This window comes from Notolabrus celidotus, chromosome 2, assembly GCF_009762535.1.
Source record: "Notolabrus celidotus isolate fNotCel1 chromosome 2, fNotCel1.pri, whole genome shotgun sequence".
Taxonomy (NCBI): domain Eukaryota; kingdom Metazoa; phylum Chordata; class Actinopteri; order Labriformes; family Labridae; genus Notolabrus; species Notolabrus celidotus.
The window spans coordinates 39203890-39220204 of NC_048273.1; the positions used below are offsets into that span (position 1 = coordinate 39203890).

The 16315-nt window shown below is 40.7% G+C and overlaps 1 protein-coding gene across 4 annotated transcripts in view; it reads left to right on the forward strand.

Annotated features, from left to right (window-relative positions):
- sgip1a (SH3GL interacting endocytic adaptor 1a) overlaps positions 1 to 16315 on the forward strand; it is a 119159-nt gene that overhangs the window by 82839 nt on the left and 20005 nt on the right. For 3 of the 4 annotated variants that reach the window (XM_034674426.1, XM_034674444.1, XM_034674435.1), the window contains exons 10-17: positions 1645 to 1656; positions 5665 to 5686; positions 5787 to 5877; positions 6281 to 6369; positions 10776 to 10856; positions 11402 to 11476; positions 11638 to 12483; positions 14969 to 15090. In XM_034674426.1, coding sequence (XP_034530317.1) covers positions 1645 to 1656; positions 5665 to 5686; positions 5787 to 5877; positions 6281 to 6369; positions 10776 to 10856; positions 11402 to 11476; positions 11638 to 12483; positions 14969 to 15090 — 1338 coding nt within the window. The remainder of the gene's footprint in view (positions 1 to 1644; positions 1657 to 5664; positions 5687 to 5786; positions 5878 to 6280; positions 6370 to 10775; positions 10857 to 11401; positions 11477 to 11637; positions 12484 to 14968; positions 15091 to 16315) is intronic. The other variant, XM_034674454.1, reaches the window with a different exon arrangement.

Genomic DNA, 16315 nt, shown 5'->3' on the forward strand with positions numbered 1-16315 from the left:
ACCCCTGTAGAGGAGTCCGGTAAGCTTTTGCTTTTGCTTGCTCGTGTGTCAAAGTCTTGTTTTTACTCTTGACTGTTTAATCTATCACTCCCCGTTCTGTGAGCTGCTTGCTTGTGCATGTGTTTTCTCATTTGTTCATCAAATATGCTCAGTGTTAGAGCGAGACACAAAGCTAGCGTGTGACGACTGTGGGCTTCATGTCGTGGCATTAAGAGGGAAAATGATTAATGTTGTGTAACTTCTCTCTTGGTGTAAGTGTGCTTCATCATGGTGTCATACATTGTGGTGCAGAGTCTAGCAGCATGTGTGCTCTGCTCAGCTGTTTCATGGCACAATTTTTTAGCTTGGATACTTGGAGCACAGGAGCTCTGTCTTTTAAGTTGTTTCCACTGACTAAGACATCTTAAATCTGATTTTAATTGCTTCTGGAGTCTTGAGATTCCAGCTCGCCGTCCAAGTAACGAGACTACAAGCAGCAGCGGCTGTGAGAAAAAGGTCAGGGATGGAATTAATGTATCCGACACAACAAAAATTAGACCTCACTTTGCATTTAACTCCTCCTGCGTCTCTCTTTGCTCCCTAAATGTCAACAAGAAAACGGCTTAAAATTGAAGACAACATCTTTTTGTGATGGGTTCTCATTATTTCATAAAGCAGGCAGCTGATGTGCAGTCAGGTCTTCACAGCCGCCCCTTCATTTGTCTTAAACCAAAAGCAAGGATGCAGTAAAAGTAAAATAAATATAATATAAGAGGAACGTTTCTTTACTTTGTTTTGTTACACTGATTTCAAACACACAACCTTATAACTGGAGAAATCCTTTTACAACATCAGCGGTCCTGTCACTGTTAATCTCTTATAGAGGCTAAAAGGTCACAGTGTGTCACTCCAAACACTTCCTGTTGTGCTTCCTGTTTACGTACTGCAAGACGCAACACGATTGGTCACGGATGAGAGTGTTAAGCTTTGTCTTGCCCCTAGTTCGCCCAATGAAATTAATCCCTTCCGCCAGAATGTCCCGCCCCCTTGTTACATCACTTTAATCACTCATGGCTCACTGCACAACTGGAACAAACACAAGAGTGAGGGATGGAGGGAGAGAGGGATGATGTGAGGGGGAAGTGACGCAGGCAGATGGAGACGTTTCAGACGGAGAGGGCAGATGGGACACTGAAAAGGGAGAGCGGAAGGAAACTCCAGAGGATTGGATGGCCACAAATGCTTTGAAGAAAATAAAAAGATAGAAAGTAAAGGAGAGGAAGGGACGTGTTTGAAAATAGGAGTGATTTAACAACATGAGTTATCCTCATTTAGCTTTGAGCCTCTGATTGATACAATTTGTTTTCCTCAGCATCATTGCAAGCAGGTCAGGCTCTTGGCCAGATCACCCTTGTGAAAGAGGTCTCGATCTCAATGGGTCTTTTATCTGTTTAAATAAAGGTTAAATAAAAACAAAGGTATGCATAAACACAAACAGATCACTCGAAGTTTGCCCACAGCTGTCTCAAAAACCCTAAAACCTTTCTCCCAAATCTGACCAGCCAGACCAAAAACCTTCTTCTCTTGATGTATAAGATGTCTGCTTTACTGATTTGTCACTCTCTGACCAGGTATCTCTTCTCTCTTCCTTTTTGCTGGTCACAGAGACGTAGTCCGGTAAGTGTCCTTTCCTTCTCTCACCCTGGGGTCAGGCTTGAAATGTGTCACATGCTTCTTGTACCCTTTTGCCCGTTACTCTGTCCTCAGAGTTGATCCAATAAGACAGAAGATACGTAGGTGGTTCAGTTTCTGAGGCTAAAGGTCAAAGCTGTTAGCTTCTCTTTTCGTACATTCATTTTTAAACATATAAAAGAATAAAAACACATTTTTACAGATTCTGAAGATCACAAGTTTGCTTGAAGCTTGTTTTCATCATGAAAAGCTGCATGCTCCGTCTCAGTAGAGGGAGAAAATTTGCACTTTTGACAGCTGGACCCTTTGATGTCTTCCTTCAGTCACTCCCCACCGTCGTGTCTTCTCCTCTCATCTGCTCCTGTCTCCCTCCTTCTCTCTCCATATCTGCCCCTCTGCCTTTTCTTGGCTCCTTGTGTCCCTCTCATGGTGAACGGGCGCTCACGCACACACCGGTGTTTGAAGTCACAGCTGGAGAGGAAATATTACGTTGCTCTCGCTTCTCAAACATCAGAACTCATTTCTCTTTTAACATTCCTCCGCTCCGACTTTATCAGCCTCACACCTTCTCTGGTGCCGGGGGTGGCTCTTTAAGTCTTCAGAAGCATGTTTTGAAAGCTTTCCAGTTTTTCCTGCTCTCACAGCAGCAGTTCACTAAGTTGACATTTCCTAACGTGATACTAACAATGTTCTCGTTATTGGATTTTGGACTTTTATTTCCCCGTTGCTGATGTTTTGCTGTTCTATTGATTAGCTGCTGAGGGACTTACTCTTGTATAGTTAGTTCTTTGTGCTGCTTTCAATGAAGCAGGGACAAATGTATTTTACTGTGCAATCTGTTTGACCGGTGTAGTGTAATTAGGCAATGTCTTATCTACCTTTTTGTCACCAGGACATAAAACAAGCAGTGCAATGGTTGGTATATTAACACTGAGTTTACCTGTTTCAGTAACAAACATGATTCAGGACATAGAAATAAGGGATATATCTTAAAGTGCAACATATAATGTCCCTTTAAGGGTGACCTTGTGGCCCAGAGGTAAGACACTGACTTTGAGCCAAGCCTGTGGTTTGCGTCCAGCCTGTGACATTTTTAGGGACATTTAGGGGCCCGAGCACCGACAAGGTCGGCGAAGGCCCTCTTGTAACCCTAAGGATCATCTTTTTTTTTTCTTCTTCTGCCCCGAGATCGCATTTTTGGAGCCTTTAACATGCATGAAAGTGCGCACATTTTTGCACACTCATCAGGCCTGGTGAAAAATTTGAGATTTTTTGAGTCTTGCAAAAAAAATCTCAAAAATGTGCTCAGTAGCACCTCCTAGAGTTTTCAAAAACCCCACCCCATAGAGGTTATTTTGAGCTACATGCATGAAAATGAATCCACATATTCATGGCATCAGGACGCACAAAAAAGCCTCTTACACCCATATCCGAAACTCATCAGGAAGGGCGCCACCTAGCTTTGAAAATTCCAAACGCCGCCCAAATAAGGGTGCATACTTTTGAGATCTCATCCTAGGGTTTTTCTCTAATTCAGTCCAAACAAGGCACATCCTATAGTAGACACAGTGACAATTCCAAATTTTAGAGGCATACCGTTCAGACTAAAATTGTGGGCGTGGCAGACTTTCAGGCGGTGCATCAAAAACACATGTCTCGCCATAAACAGGAAATGGATTTTTGGGACTTTAAAATGCACGTATCTCACCAAATCCAACACACTCATCAGGCCTGGTGAAAGATTTACGATTCTTTGGGTCTTGCAAAATAATTGTCAAAAATGTGCTCACTAGCGCCCCCTACAGTTTTCAAAAACCCCTCCCCATAGAGGTTATTGTGAGCTATATGCATGAAAATTAAAACACATATTCATGGTAACAGGACGCACAAAAAAGCCTCTTGTACCCATATCTGAAACTCAACAGGAAGAGCACCACCTAGCTTTGAAAATTCAAAACGCCGCCCAAATAAGGGTGCATACTTTTGAGATCTCATCCTAGGGTTTTTCTCTAATTCAGTCCAAACAAGGCACATCCTATAGTAGACACAGTGACAATTCAAAATTTTAGAGGCATACCGTTCAGACTAAAATTGTGGGCATGGCAGACTTTCAGGCGGTGCATCAAAAACACACGTCTCACCATAAACAGGAAATGGATTTTTGGGACTTTAAAATGCACGTAATCTCACCAAATCCAACACATTCATCAGGCCTGGTGAAAAATTTGCGATTCTTTGGGTCTTGCAAAAGAATTGTCAAAAATGTGCTCTACAGTTTTCAAAAACACCTCCCCATAGAGGTTATTGTGAGCTATATGCATGAAAATTAAAACACATATTCATGGTATCAGGACGCACAAAAAAGCCTCTTGTACCCATATCCGAAACTCAACAGGAAGAGCGCCACCTAGCTTTGAAAATTCAAAATGGCGAGAAAAGGTGAGATTTCGGGGCTTTAAAAGCCGGTGGCTCACATGAGGCAGTGGCTGCAGTTGTGCGAGGGCCCGTTTATCGCCGCTTGCAGCTTTAATTTCATCTTCTTTATCCCCACCATCTCTCCCATCTTTTCCACTCCTGTCTTTCTCGTTTCCTGTCTTACAAAAGCAAAAAATACATCAGACATGAATCACTCTTTAAATTCAATTTAATTAAAACCTCCCTTGCTGCATGTCAGCCCCCACTCTTTTCTCCCTATATGTTCGTATTAAGTGGACTTGATGCTGAAGCTCAGTCAGATAGCCCTCTTACTTCAATTCTGTTTAAACAACAAAAGAGTCATTCAAGAAAACTCATGGAGTTGATTTTTCTCAGCTGCACTGACATTTTACATTTAGTTTCTATTTGTTGTGTAGCATCTGAGTTTATTTTACTGGTTTAATCCTTGAGTGTTTTATTATTGTATTCATTTTTATGTGTTCTTAATTTATTCCATTTTATTATCACTATTATTAGTTTTATGTACAGCACTTTGTGACGGGAGCGTATTGAATTCACATGAATTAAACAATTCTGCTCTGTTCTGGATTAACAACATACTGCTACTGTAAAATCCCAACAGTACCTCAAGGTAACACAAGAGAGTAGCCTGAACATGCCCTGGTTGTTCAGTTGAATCCAGTTTTATTTACTTTGGGTTTAAGACATTGAGAGATACTAGTGTCTATAAGTAACAGAGATGGTATTGTCAACTTTGCACAGGCACCTTAGGCCTTTGCAGGTGTTTAGACGTAATAATCATTTTATTTATAGAGTGCTTTCAATCAAAGTGCTTTACAAAGCTTCACAAAGACACAACACACCATAAGAAACATCAGCAGTAAACAACAGTAAACAGGTGGGTCTTCAGCTTTGCTTTAAATACATCAACCAAACATAACCTGATGGGAGACTGTTCCATAGAGTGGGTGCACAGAATGAAAAGGCCCGCTCACAAATAGTCTTCATTCGGACCTTAGGGACACTTAAAGGCCAGTCCCCTGAGAGCGAAGTGCCCGAGCAGGCACATATGGGTCCGCCAGGTCGGTGAGGTAAGAGGCTCGTTCTGATCTGCTGCACATTGCAGCATTTCTCCAGGATCAGCTGAGCAAATTGGCCTGCTTCGTTTATATAATACGATACATCTGAAATGTATTCAAGCTGGCTACGTGGTGACTTAAAGAGACAATCAGACGATTGATGAAAATATGGGCCCTCAAGGAGTGGGACTGAGGCGCCGGTTATCTCGGTAATTCAGAAAAACAGAGCGGATTTGTTTTTTCTCTCATGTGAATACAATCCTCTTCCGTACTTTGTGTTACAATATTGTTTAAAAACAGCTTTACAAATAATGTCTAATTGATTGATTTTTAACAACAGAACATAATTAGGTCTAAGCAGGAGGCTGATTTTAGTGGCAAAAATAAACAAATAGAATTATTGCAAGAAAAAACATGTGACTTCTGAAGTGTTCATGTCATGTGTTTTTACATCTTACTCTTCTTTTTTATCTCACAGGGTTTAAAAAGGGACACATCCAGTAAGTCACAGTCTTGTTTACAGTAGGCCAGCTTCACGTTTGATGATGCTGAATCACAGAATGGGATTTAAATGCTTAACAGATTTAATTCTGATTCCAGATGAGGATATCGTCAGACCAAGACGTGTGGTCACGACTTTACCCACTGTGGCCGCGGCCCCAACACCAGCTCCAGCACTACAGCCCCCCAGGTATGAACCACAGTGTTGGTAAGGTACCATCCTACTGCATGTGCCACTGCCGATCCTGCTCCCTAGCTTTCTGCTGCTTACACAGTTTACTTTCTTCACCTTAAAACCAGAAGCTCTGTACGAGCTAATGAAGGGCATGGCTAGTTTAAATTCTCTATAAATTACATTCTCTAAAATAAGGTCTTGAAATGTCTCTTGAAGGTTTGAATGACTCTTTGTCATAAAAACAAAGTACAGATAAAGAACAAAACCTATCCAGCCATATGCTGAGCGGTGAAATGTCTCTTTTTCTGCCCGGCAACACGTTCCATTCTTTTATAAAGTGTCTGTGTTTCCTTGAAATAACAGTCTGTAGCTTTTATCATACAGGTTCATCTTTTATATCGTCCTTTGTCTGTTGCAGCCGTCAACCGACACCCCCATTCCCTGAAGACAACACAGCCTTATTTGGGCCTCCTTTGGAAACAGCCTTTGGAGAACCAAAAACTGAAGGTAAGCCTCCTCTCTGTGTGTGCTTGTTCCTGTTGTGTCTCTGTGTCTCTGTTGTGTTTGTGTTGACAGGTGATCACTGTAGTTTCTTTCTTGTGAGCAACAAAATGAAAAAGAATCTGAACACACTTTTTTAATCTCTTTAAGGCTTTTAGCTGAGCCCTGCTTAACTGTCACAACAGATACCCTCTCTCTCTCTCTCTCTCTCTCTCTCTCTCTCTCTCTCTCTCTCTCTCTCTCTCTCTCTCTCTCTCTCTCTCTCTCTCTCTCCCCTCTCCTCCCTCTCACCTATTTCTCTGACATCATTAGTCTCTCCCTCAGGCTCACTGTGCAGCGATGGAGTCACTCCATCTGTCTTTGCTAAGGTCAAAGTTGAAATGTGCTCTGAGAGGTTGTGTTCATGTACACAGTGCCGCTTGTTGGTATGCGGATTCTCCTGTCACCCGCTCTCATCCAATCCAGCAGGATTTACCGCTACAGGCTGCGGAAGAGCTCTTAGCTGTTATGCAACTGCCATGTCAGGCATAACTAACATCAACTTGACACAAATTCTCTTCATCCATTCATTCATTCAGACAAATAAAACAGACCTGGCTTTGACATGTTCAGCGTCTTGCTTTGGTACTCATTTTGGTTTGCTCTTCACATGACGGCGGCCTCTGATATGGATTAAGTCTTTCATCACGGTTTATGTAATTCTACCCTTCGTTGACACTTTTTGAAGTTCAGTCCTGCAGATAATCTCCCCATGAAGGTTGCCAGGTTCAGTGTTTGTTGTTTGCAAGATACTAATTCAACTTCATGTTCATTCAGGAGGAGTAGCTTGACGTGCTGTTAGCCTGAATCATTAAGAGTGCTGTTTACCAGTTTTATTGTTATTGACCATCCCTCATTGATGTGTGGGAGGATGAAAAAAACATGTCTGTCATGTTTTAACAACTCAACAAACTGCAGCTTTAACGTGAATATGATAAGCTGTTCATCTGTTAATAGTGCTGCACTGTTACTGCTCTATATCATACTGTTGTGTCTATGTGTGCTGAATAGAGATGTAAGGACATATCACAAGACGGTAAAAAATCGATACAACAAAATTTGTATTGCAATATTATTTTAAACAGTAGAAGGCGCTATTTGCATTTCACTCTGCTTGTTCAGAATCAGGATCAGAATCAGAATCAGAATCAGAATCAGCTTTATTGGCCAGGTATGCTTGAACACACAAGGAATTTGACTTAGGTGAACTGTGCTCTCTTTGTACAATGCATAAGAATAAGACCTACAAATACAAATAAAATAAAAAAAATAACAATAACATCAGCTATAAATACAAAAGAACAACAAATAGGCATGACTAATATGTACAGGCTAAAATATGATGATAAAAGTGCAGTGGTGCTTAGCAGAGGTAGTTTTTCAACATCATGAAGTCTTATGCGCTGCTCTCTCACCACTTGCTGAGTTGATCATAACAGACATGGTGGCAGCAGGTGAAGACCGAGCAGTTCAGGATGCACCTTTGTGTTTACAGTCTGAGGTACGGCAGCATTTTGTCTTTCCCTGATATTCCTGAAGTAAAACAATTCACAGCCAGGACCTTAAGCTAACCCTTTCCCCCGCTACCAACCTTAAAGAGATTGACCTTATTTGTTTTAATATTTAATACTTTCATTTGGGAATCGTTCATTTTACATTTCTTTAGAACTGTTCTGAAATTTTCCAACAAGGTATTTTTGTACAGTCATTTTTAGTTTTTTTGCAAGGTGCTGAAAAAAAGTGTGCAGTGGTTTTATTTGAGTTACAACACACCTTCAAAATGAAAAAGGATTACTCTGTTTACAAAGAAATATAAGAGAACAAATATATATCACAACTGTCCACATCTGAGGACTGAAATAAAATAGTTATTAAAATTTTGAGTTCAATCCATTTATCTTTAAAATCGTTAAGAGAATTGTGAGTGAATCATATCGTGAACCAAAAATCAGGATTCAAATTGAATCATGGGTTGAGTGGATCCTTACATCCCTAGTACTGAATAAACTCAAATCAGCAATATAAATTGAATGTGAACCCGAGAGATTAAATGTTGTTTTTGATCAAATTGTCAGAAGTAGTGAAGATTCACAGTCTCAATGCAAATATCCTGTTAATCCAATATATCCACAAAGCTCTCTTGCATCATTGTGGCTTATATAACCAGCAGAAATACTGTACAGTTAGACACTGAGATATTAAGCTCTGTGTAAACTCAAAGATAACTCTTAAGGGGAATGTGTTGTCATGTTGCCTTGCCCTGATAATGCTGTTTTTTTTAGTATCAGACAAACTTAAATCACAGCCACATTAATGTTTGTGTTCATAACAAAAGTTCAGCTTGTGTTTCAAACATATTCTGAGCCTACAGTGTGATACTACGGCGGATGAATAACAAGTGCCGCCCAGGAATTAGAAGGAACTCTTTTCTAAATCAGATTTGATGTGATTTGTGGTGATTTGTGTTGTTTTTTTTCCTTCCACTGGAAACTAAGGCACCAACTTCCATGAGAAAGAAGGCAGAGTATCTCAAAGCCTTCAAAGACTTACTGTCATTCTATCCACAGTGTCAGGATATTCAGTTTGATGTCATAGAGGAGTAAAAGAAACTAATATATTGCAGGATTCGGGGGCTGTCAGGCAGACACCTGGTGTCTCTGTGTTTCATCATCTACTTCCTTTTTCAAAAATTACTGTTTTTGGTCACCATCAGTGCCTGTCACTGTCAAACTACAAAATTTCAACTAATAAAAAGCATTGAAAAGAGCTTCTGACCGAATCTCGTTCAGTGTTCTTTTAAAGGTGACATATCATGCAAAATGGACTTTTTAATGGTTCTTTACCTGAAATATGTGTCCCTGGCATGTCTACAAACCCCCCGAGAATGAAAAAAATCCATTCTGCCCCTGTTCTGATTTCTCCACCTTTCTGTAAATGTGTGTGAAACCAGCCGTTTCAGACTTCCGTGTTTTTGTTACGTAACAACAATATCCGGTCTGTCACGGAGTCAGAGCTCAGAGCTTGTTCAGCCCATAGACTGTATAAAATACAACTCAACCCCTCCTCTGTTTTTCATTACCTGCACACATGTGTGCTAACAAGGAGCTTAGGAGGGAGGCATGCTAGTTGTAGGCTGTCTTAATAAACACAAAGGTCGGTTTTACTCCCCACGTCTGCAGATTTGAAGATCTAGTGGATGATTTTTATTTGTCATGGATAAGTGCTAGCGCTAGTTAGCATAGCCACATAGCTATATGTTCGTAGCTGTAGCTGTAGCTGTAGCTGTAGCTGTAGCTGTAGCTGTGTACCAAGACACACGTCGACATACTGACAAATAAAACAACAAGAAACACTAAATCTGTGACCAATCCTTCATAAAAGGTCCTGCTGCCTTTCTGGTAGAGGTCTGTTTTACTCCCCACGTCTGCAGATTTGAAGATCTAGTGGATGATTTTTATTTATCATGGATAAGTGCTAGCGCTAGTTAGCATAGCCACATAGCTACAGGTTCGTAGCTGTGTACCAAGACACACGTCTACATACTGACAAATAAAACAACAAGAAACACTAAATCTATGACCAATCGTTCAGAAAGGTCCTGCTACAGGCGCCTCTCCGTCAGGATCAGATTCAGAGGGTTGAAGTAACGCGATCTATGAGCAGCCGTGTATATTCAGCCAACATGTAAACATTAGATCAACGTGCTGGACAGCCGAGGCACATCCACTTCCTGAGGGGGCGTGGTCAGAGAGAAAACAGAGTGTTCTGATGAGGAATGAAGAAGAGGACTTTTCAGGCATGCCAAAATCTGATTTCAAAGTGTTTTTTTGAGCATAAACTTTAAAGACATGTTTTGGGGACCTCTTAGACCAATATATGTTGATGAAAAAAGCGTGATATGTCACCTTTAAATTTCCTGAAAAGTTGTAGTTTTGGAGATACAAGGTTTCAGCCCAACAGCAGCGATATGCTTATTCAATCACCTCTAACAAGAGATTTTATACTTCAATTTATTTTTATCAAACACTGGATTTGTATAAGTTGAGCATGAATTAGATATTTGAAACTATTAGTTGATCACTGCAGGGTTGAAGTCATGTCCTCAGATGTCTGCATTTTCTGCTTCTCTTTGTCCTCGTTCCAATGAAATTATGTTGGCATGAAAGAGGGATTCTAGTTTTACAGTAAATAACCCGCAGCAGTCTTCCACTGAGGCAGGGCATCTCTTTCCTCTAACTAACGATTTTATTGACATGCTGACCTGTGTTGTTTCACCTCACACCTTCAATTCAGCCCCAAAGAATCAGTAAACTGGCCTGTGTTTTGGTTGTAATGCCCCTGACTCAACCTGTTCTGTCCCCTCCTAAACGTAGTGGTTCTGTCTGAGTCCGATGCGTGGGGGGCTCCTCTGTCAGAGCCTGAATCCCCTTTGACAAGATCCTTCCCGACAGGAAGTAAGTTGTGTAAATCCCTGCATTTGTTTCTTCTCCCTGGAATGAGTGCACAAGACTCATCAGCTCACCTCATGAACCCTCTCATCATCCCACGACTAACGGTCCCGCAAACTGACCCAATCAGCAGCTGACTGTAACCCGTTTCATTTCATCAGCCACCTCACAGTCTGATGATTAAGTGTTGGTTGTGGTTTCTTTTATGTGAGAGTCAGGTATGAGTCTCCCTGCACCAAACCCTCTCCCTCGCTGCTTCCCTCCTGCGTCTGGCATGGTGGTGTCGTCACTGTGCTGCATGGATGATGGTTTGTGGGATGTCCCCTCTCCTCACGTTGTCTGGTTGTGTTTGGCAGGTGGTGTTAAAAATGTCATGTTTTCCTTTAATGATTTGTTTGTCCTCGGCTCATCTTTTTATCAGCATCATATGCAGCCCACCTTTAGTTGTCAACAACGTAAATCAACACTAACTTCAAACTAAAACCTCCTGATCCACAGTCATTGATTTGTTTCTTAGGCAACTTTCTCTTAACATGTCGTATCTTTTGCAGCTCCACCTCCTCTTCCACCTAAGAATGTCCCAACCTCCCCTCCACTAGCTGGCTCACCCACTTCAGATAATGCTGGTGAGACATATTCTTTGAAATGGCGTATCATTTTTACAATTGATCTCAGCAGCTTTTTTATCTTCAAATCGCCCCTCTTACTTTCTCCTCTTTCTGAGTAAACATGCCGTGCCTCTCTGCAAATACAGCCTCTGATTGGTCCCTGGTTGTCTGTGTTACAGAAGTGTCATCAGAAGCAGACAGTTCTGTGAGGAAGCCCTCGTTAGCCGACCTGGACAACATCTTCGGGCCTGAACCGGGCTCCCTTGCTGGTGATGACACAGCTGACTCGTGGGTCTGCTTCAGTGAAGAATCTGCAGCCATGCCACCTCTACCAGAAGAACGAGCTCCTCCTCTGCCAGCCTCCCCGCCTCCTCCTGAATCTCCTGCCCCGCCTTTGCCTACATCACCGTTTCCTCCAGATGACCCTGCACCACCCCTCCCTATCTCTCCTCCTCCAAAAGAAGAACCACTTCCCCTGCTACCAACCTCACCCTCTCCTAAAGAAGAACCACTTCCCCCGCTACCAACCTCCCCGCCTCCAAAAGAAGAACCCTTTCCCCCGCTACCAACCTCCCCGCCTCCCACAGAGGAGCCTGTGGCACCCCCTGTCCGCTCAGGTCCTCCTACACCTGAGGACAGAAATCCCCCCTCACTTGCCACCTCTCCACCCCCTGCGCCACCAAAGGATCTCGCATCTCCTCCTGCTTCCTCTCCCCCTCCTCTTGAGTCACCCACAAGCGCCCCACCAGCCCCTGCTCCCAAAGCAAGAACCCCTCCAGCAGTAACGCCTCCCTCTGAGGAACCTGCAGCACGCCCCCTACCGACACCGCTCGTCCTGTCTCAAGAGGAGCAGTGCAAGAACACGGATACCACCAAGCCCAAAGAAGACGGAGGTGAAAGTGTCACATCGCCTGTTGATGCGAACCAGAGCAGCAGGAGTACGCCTCCCCCGCCTCCTCCCCCGACGTACCGGGCTGTGGTGTCGTCACCAGGTCCTACGGCTGGGGCTGGAGGCACAAATAGTGGTGAGTAGTCCGGGATTCTTACTGTCATATGTACGATGAAGGACAAGCTCGAGCTTTGATTGATTGCTGGAGATTATTCACTGAATCAGGTCCAGAGGATTTTTAGACACCTTACTGACAGAACTTACATAAAAGGTTAAGAGTATGCCATCATTTCCTGAAGTTGAACACAAAGTCTCTGTTGATAAATGAAACCTACTTTGATTACTCTTGGGAATGGAGTTGTTGTGGTTGTCCATATGTGCCACACCACTCATCATCAGCAGAACTGCAGTAAAGCAGCAGAGCTGACTCATTCACGTCTGACAGAACATGTTCATCTTTATCTTTACTACACTTCACTCTGTAAAAAATAGTCTCTCATTGATGTCAGTGTTGGAGTGCATTCTAGCACATTGCAGCTGTGATACAAATCCTGGTCCATAGCAGTTTATCTTCCCCTCTGTCCACCCTTAACCTCTCTCTCTTGTCCCTCTGTAGCTGTATTTCTTTCTTGTGGTTGTAATCTGAAAAATCTATTAAAAAAACATCTTCAGGGGAGCTGGTGGACTAGCAGTCTAAGCGCCCCACATATAGCAACGAGGCTACAGTCCTCGTCGCTGAGGTAGCCACAAGCGGCAACCTCCGGTCTAAAAATATGAGTCAATGTGGAAGTGTTAAAAGCTGCAGTTCATCGAGGATCCGCTTGAGGCTGGCTCCGGAAGTACCAGAAGTCACATACACATGAATGGGGAAAAGACGATCTTTGCAGCATTAATAAACATGTTTACAGCCTGGTTCAAAAGATGAGTGTTGTCTGAATAGCTCATTTCTCGATGTCCTCTCACTGTGAGGGGGGTGAATTTTTTTCTAATTCGGCAATTTCGAAGATATTGAGATTACCAGTCTTCCAATCAGAGGCACAGCTGCCTGCTGGAACACTGCACCTGTTGGTTAGGAGGCTCAAAGCCCGCCTCTTTACGTCACACTGGCTCAACAGAAGCAATATGGCTGCCGCAGCCGATTGGTCTCAAAACAGCTCTTCTGAAACAGATGGGTGACGTCACGGATCCTACGTCCATATTTTTTACAGTCTATGGGTAGCCAGTTCGACTTCCTGCCGCGACCATTTCCTGCATGTCTTCCACCACTCTCTGCTCCCAACATTTCCTGTCTCTCTTCAGCTGTACTATCAATAAAGGCGAAAAATACCAAAAATATAACTTAAAAAAAACAAACAAAAACATCTTCAGCTGTCTTAGAAAATCTCACACTCCACTAGCAAGGAGCACACCATCAACAGGATTTAATTTGGCAATGATTTATTGATTTAATTGGAGTAGTGATTCTGAAGTTGATGGTGAACTTTTTGCTGTTACTGGTTTGGGGAAGCCTACGAGGGGATCCGCCATAGCTACCGGATACAACAAATCCCCCTTAAAAGCCCTATGTGTAGTAGGAAAGAAAGAAATAGGAAAAAATGGGGAGGGAGGGCAGGGTGCGGAAACTGAGAATGAAAGAGGAGGAGAGGGATAGGTTTGAATTTATAAGAGAGCCAGAAGAGGCCTGGTTCAGGTGTGGTCCTGCTCCTGACACTCTCATCACAAAATATCCAACAGAAATGATCTGTGATAAAATAACCTCTGTGCATCTCAATTAATAGAAAATGGAATATCAACTTCCCAAAGTTTTTAAGTTGGAATGAGAAGGGAACTTAAACAAAGAGAACACAATTACTGTATGAAAAGGAATGTTCTTCCAGCTTTGATTAGATTTGGACCTACAGCTCACTAACACTCTGTGACTAAAGTTTAGGATAGGCTTTAACTATTGAGTGTTGGTTAAATCTAATTTTTCAAACCAGTCCTGATCACCAGCAGTAACAGGTACAGAAGGCTGAAGCTGAAATAGCAGGTTGTCTGTTTAATCTGTGCACAGTTTTGTGGTTTCAGTCTGAAGTGAAACAAAATTAAAGCTTAAAAAAAGTCAAACTAATACAATTCAATTTAATGTATTTTATAAGTAACAGAATCATATACAGTTAAAACAAATGTCGGGGCACTGGTGGCCCAGCGGTCTACGTGTCCCACGTATAGAGGCCATAGTCCTCGTCGCCTGTTCGACTCCCAGCCAGTCGACCATTTCCTGCATGTCCTTCCCCACTCTACTCCCCACGTTTCCCGTCTCTCTTCAGCCGTACTATCCTATAAAGGTGAAAAAAGCCCCAAATTATAACTTTAAAAAAACTAAAACATAAATTTGATCATTTGATGTGTTGTAGCAGAACTAGTTTAAAGCTATATAATGTAAGTATATTCATCTCTTGTTTAAATGTAAAGACTTTATTCAGTAACATGCATTAAACAGGTCATTTTTCAAATGTGTCTAAAGAAGATTCTGTCCATCCTGCATCGGTCTCTCATCTCTATGCTTTGCTGTTTTTTCATGTAAAAGTAGGATGCACTATGATAAAGTGATTATTAAAGGCTTCTGCTCTCCTCTGCAGGTTCTTCCTCTCCTGTGCGACCTGCCACTCCCTCATCAGTCAACCAAACCCCGCCCCCTCCTCCACCTCGACCCCCTTCAAGGCCGAAACTTCCTCCAGGGAAACCCACCGTGGGAGATGCAGTAAGTCTTGGGCTTCATAATATTTTCACTTCTTCTGGAGCTGGCGTTGTTCCAAGTGACAGTAAAGGGTCGCAAATATCAAATTATGTCACTTTGGGAAGATGGTAGATAATAATAATAATAATAATAATAATAATAATGACGATGATGATGATGATAATAACACTAATAATAATAATAATGATGATGATGATGATGATGATAATAACACTAATAATAATAATAATAATGAGAATAATAATAATGATGATGATGATGATAATAACACTAATAATAATAATAATAATGATAATAATAATAATAATGATGATGATGATGATGATAATAACACTAATAATAATAATAATAATAATGATGATGATGATGATAATAACACTAATAATAATAATAATAATAATAATGATGATGATGATGATAATAACACTAATAATAATAATAATAATGATGATGATGATGATGATGATGATAATAACACTAATAATAATAATAATAATAATAATGATGATGATGATGATAATAACACTAATAATAATAATAATAATGATGATGATGATGATAATAACACTAATAATAATAATAATAATAATGATGATGATGATGATAATAACACTAATAATAATAATAATAATAATAATAATAATGATGATGATGATGATAATAACACTAATAATAATAATAATAATAATGATGATGATGATGATAATAACACTAATAATAATAATAATAATGATGATGATGATGATGATAATAACACTAATAATAATAATAATAATAATGACGATGATGATGATGATGATGATGATGATGATTATGATGATGATAATAACACTAATAATAATAATAATAATAATAATAATGATGATGATGATGATGATGATAACACTAATAATAATAATAATAATAATAATAATGATGATGATGATGATGATAATAATAATAATGATAATAACAATGATAATAGAATAATGATATTAGTAGTAATAATAATAATAATAATAATAATAATAATAATAAACAAAACAAAAGGAAACTGATTGCTGATTGAGTCTTGATAACAAGATAAAAAAAATAGGAAGAAAAATAAAAGGAAATAAATAATGTTGGAAGAATTAAAGGAAAAAGATAAAATATCAAAAAATATGAAATTTTAAATATAAAATTTTAAAATAAAAACATAAAATCCTTCCAGTGATATTGCCTGAAAAAGAATAGAAACATCTGGATT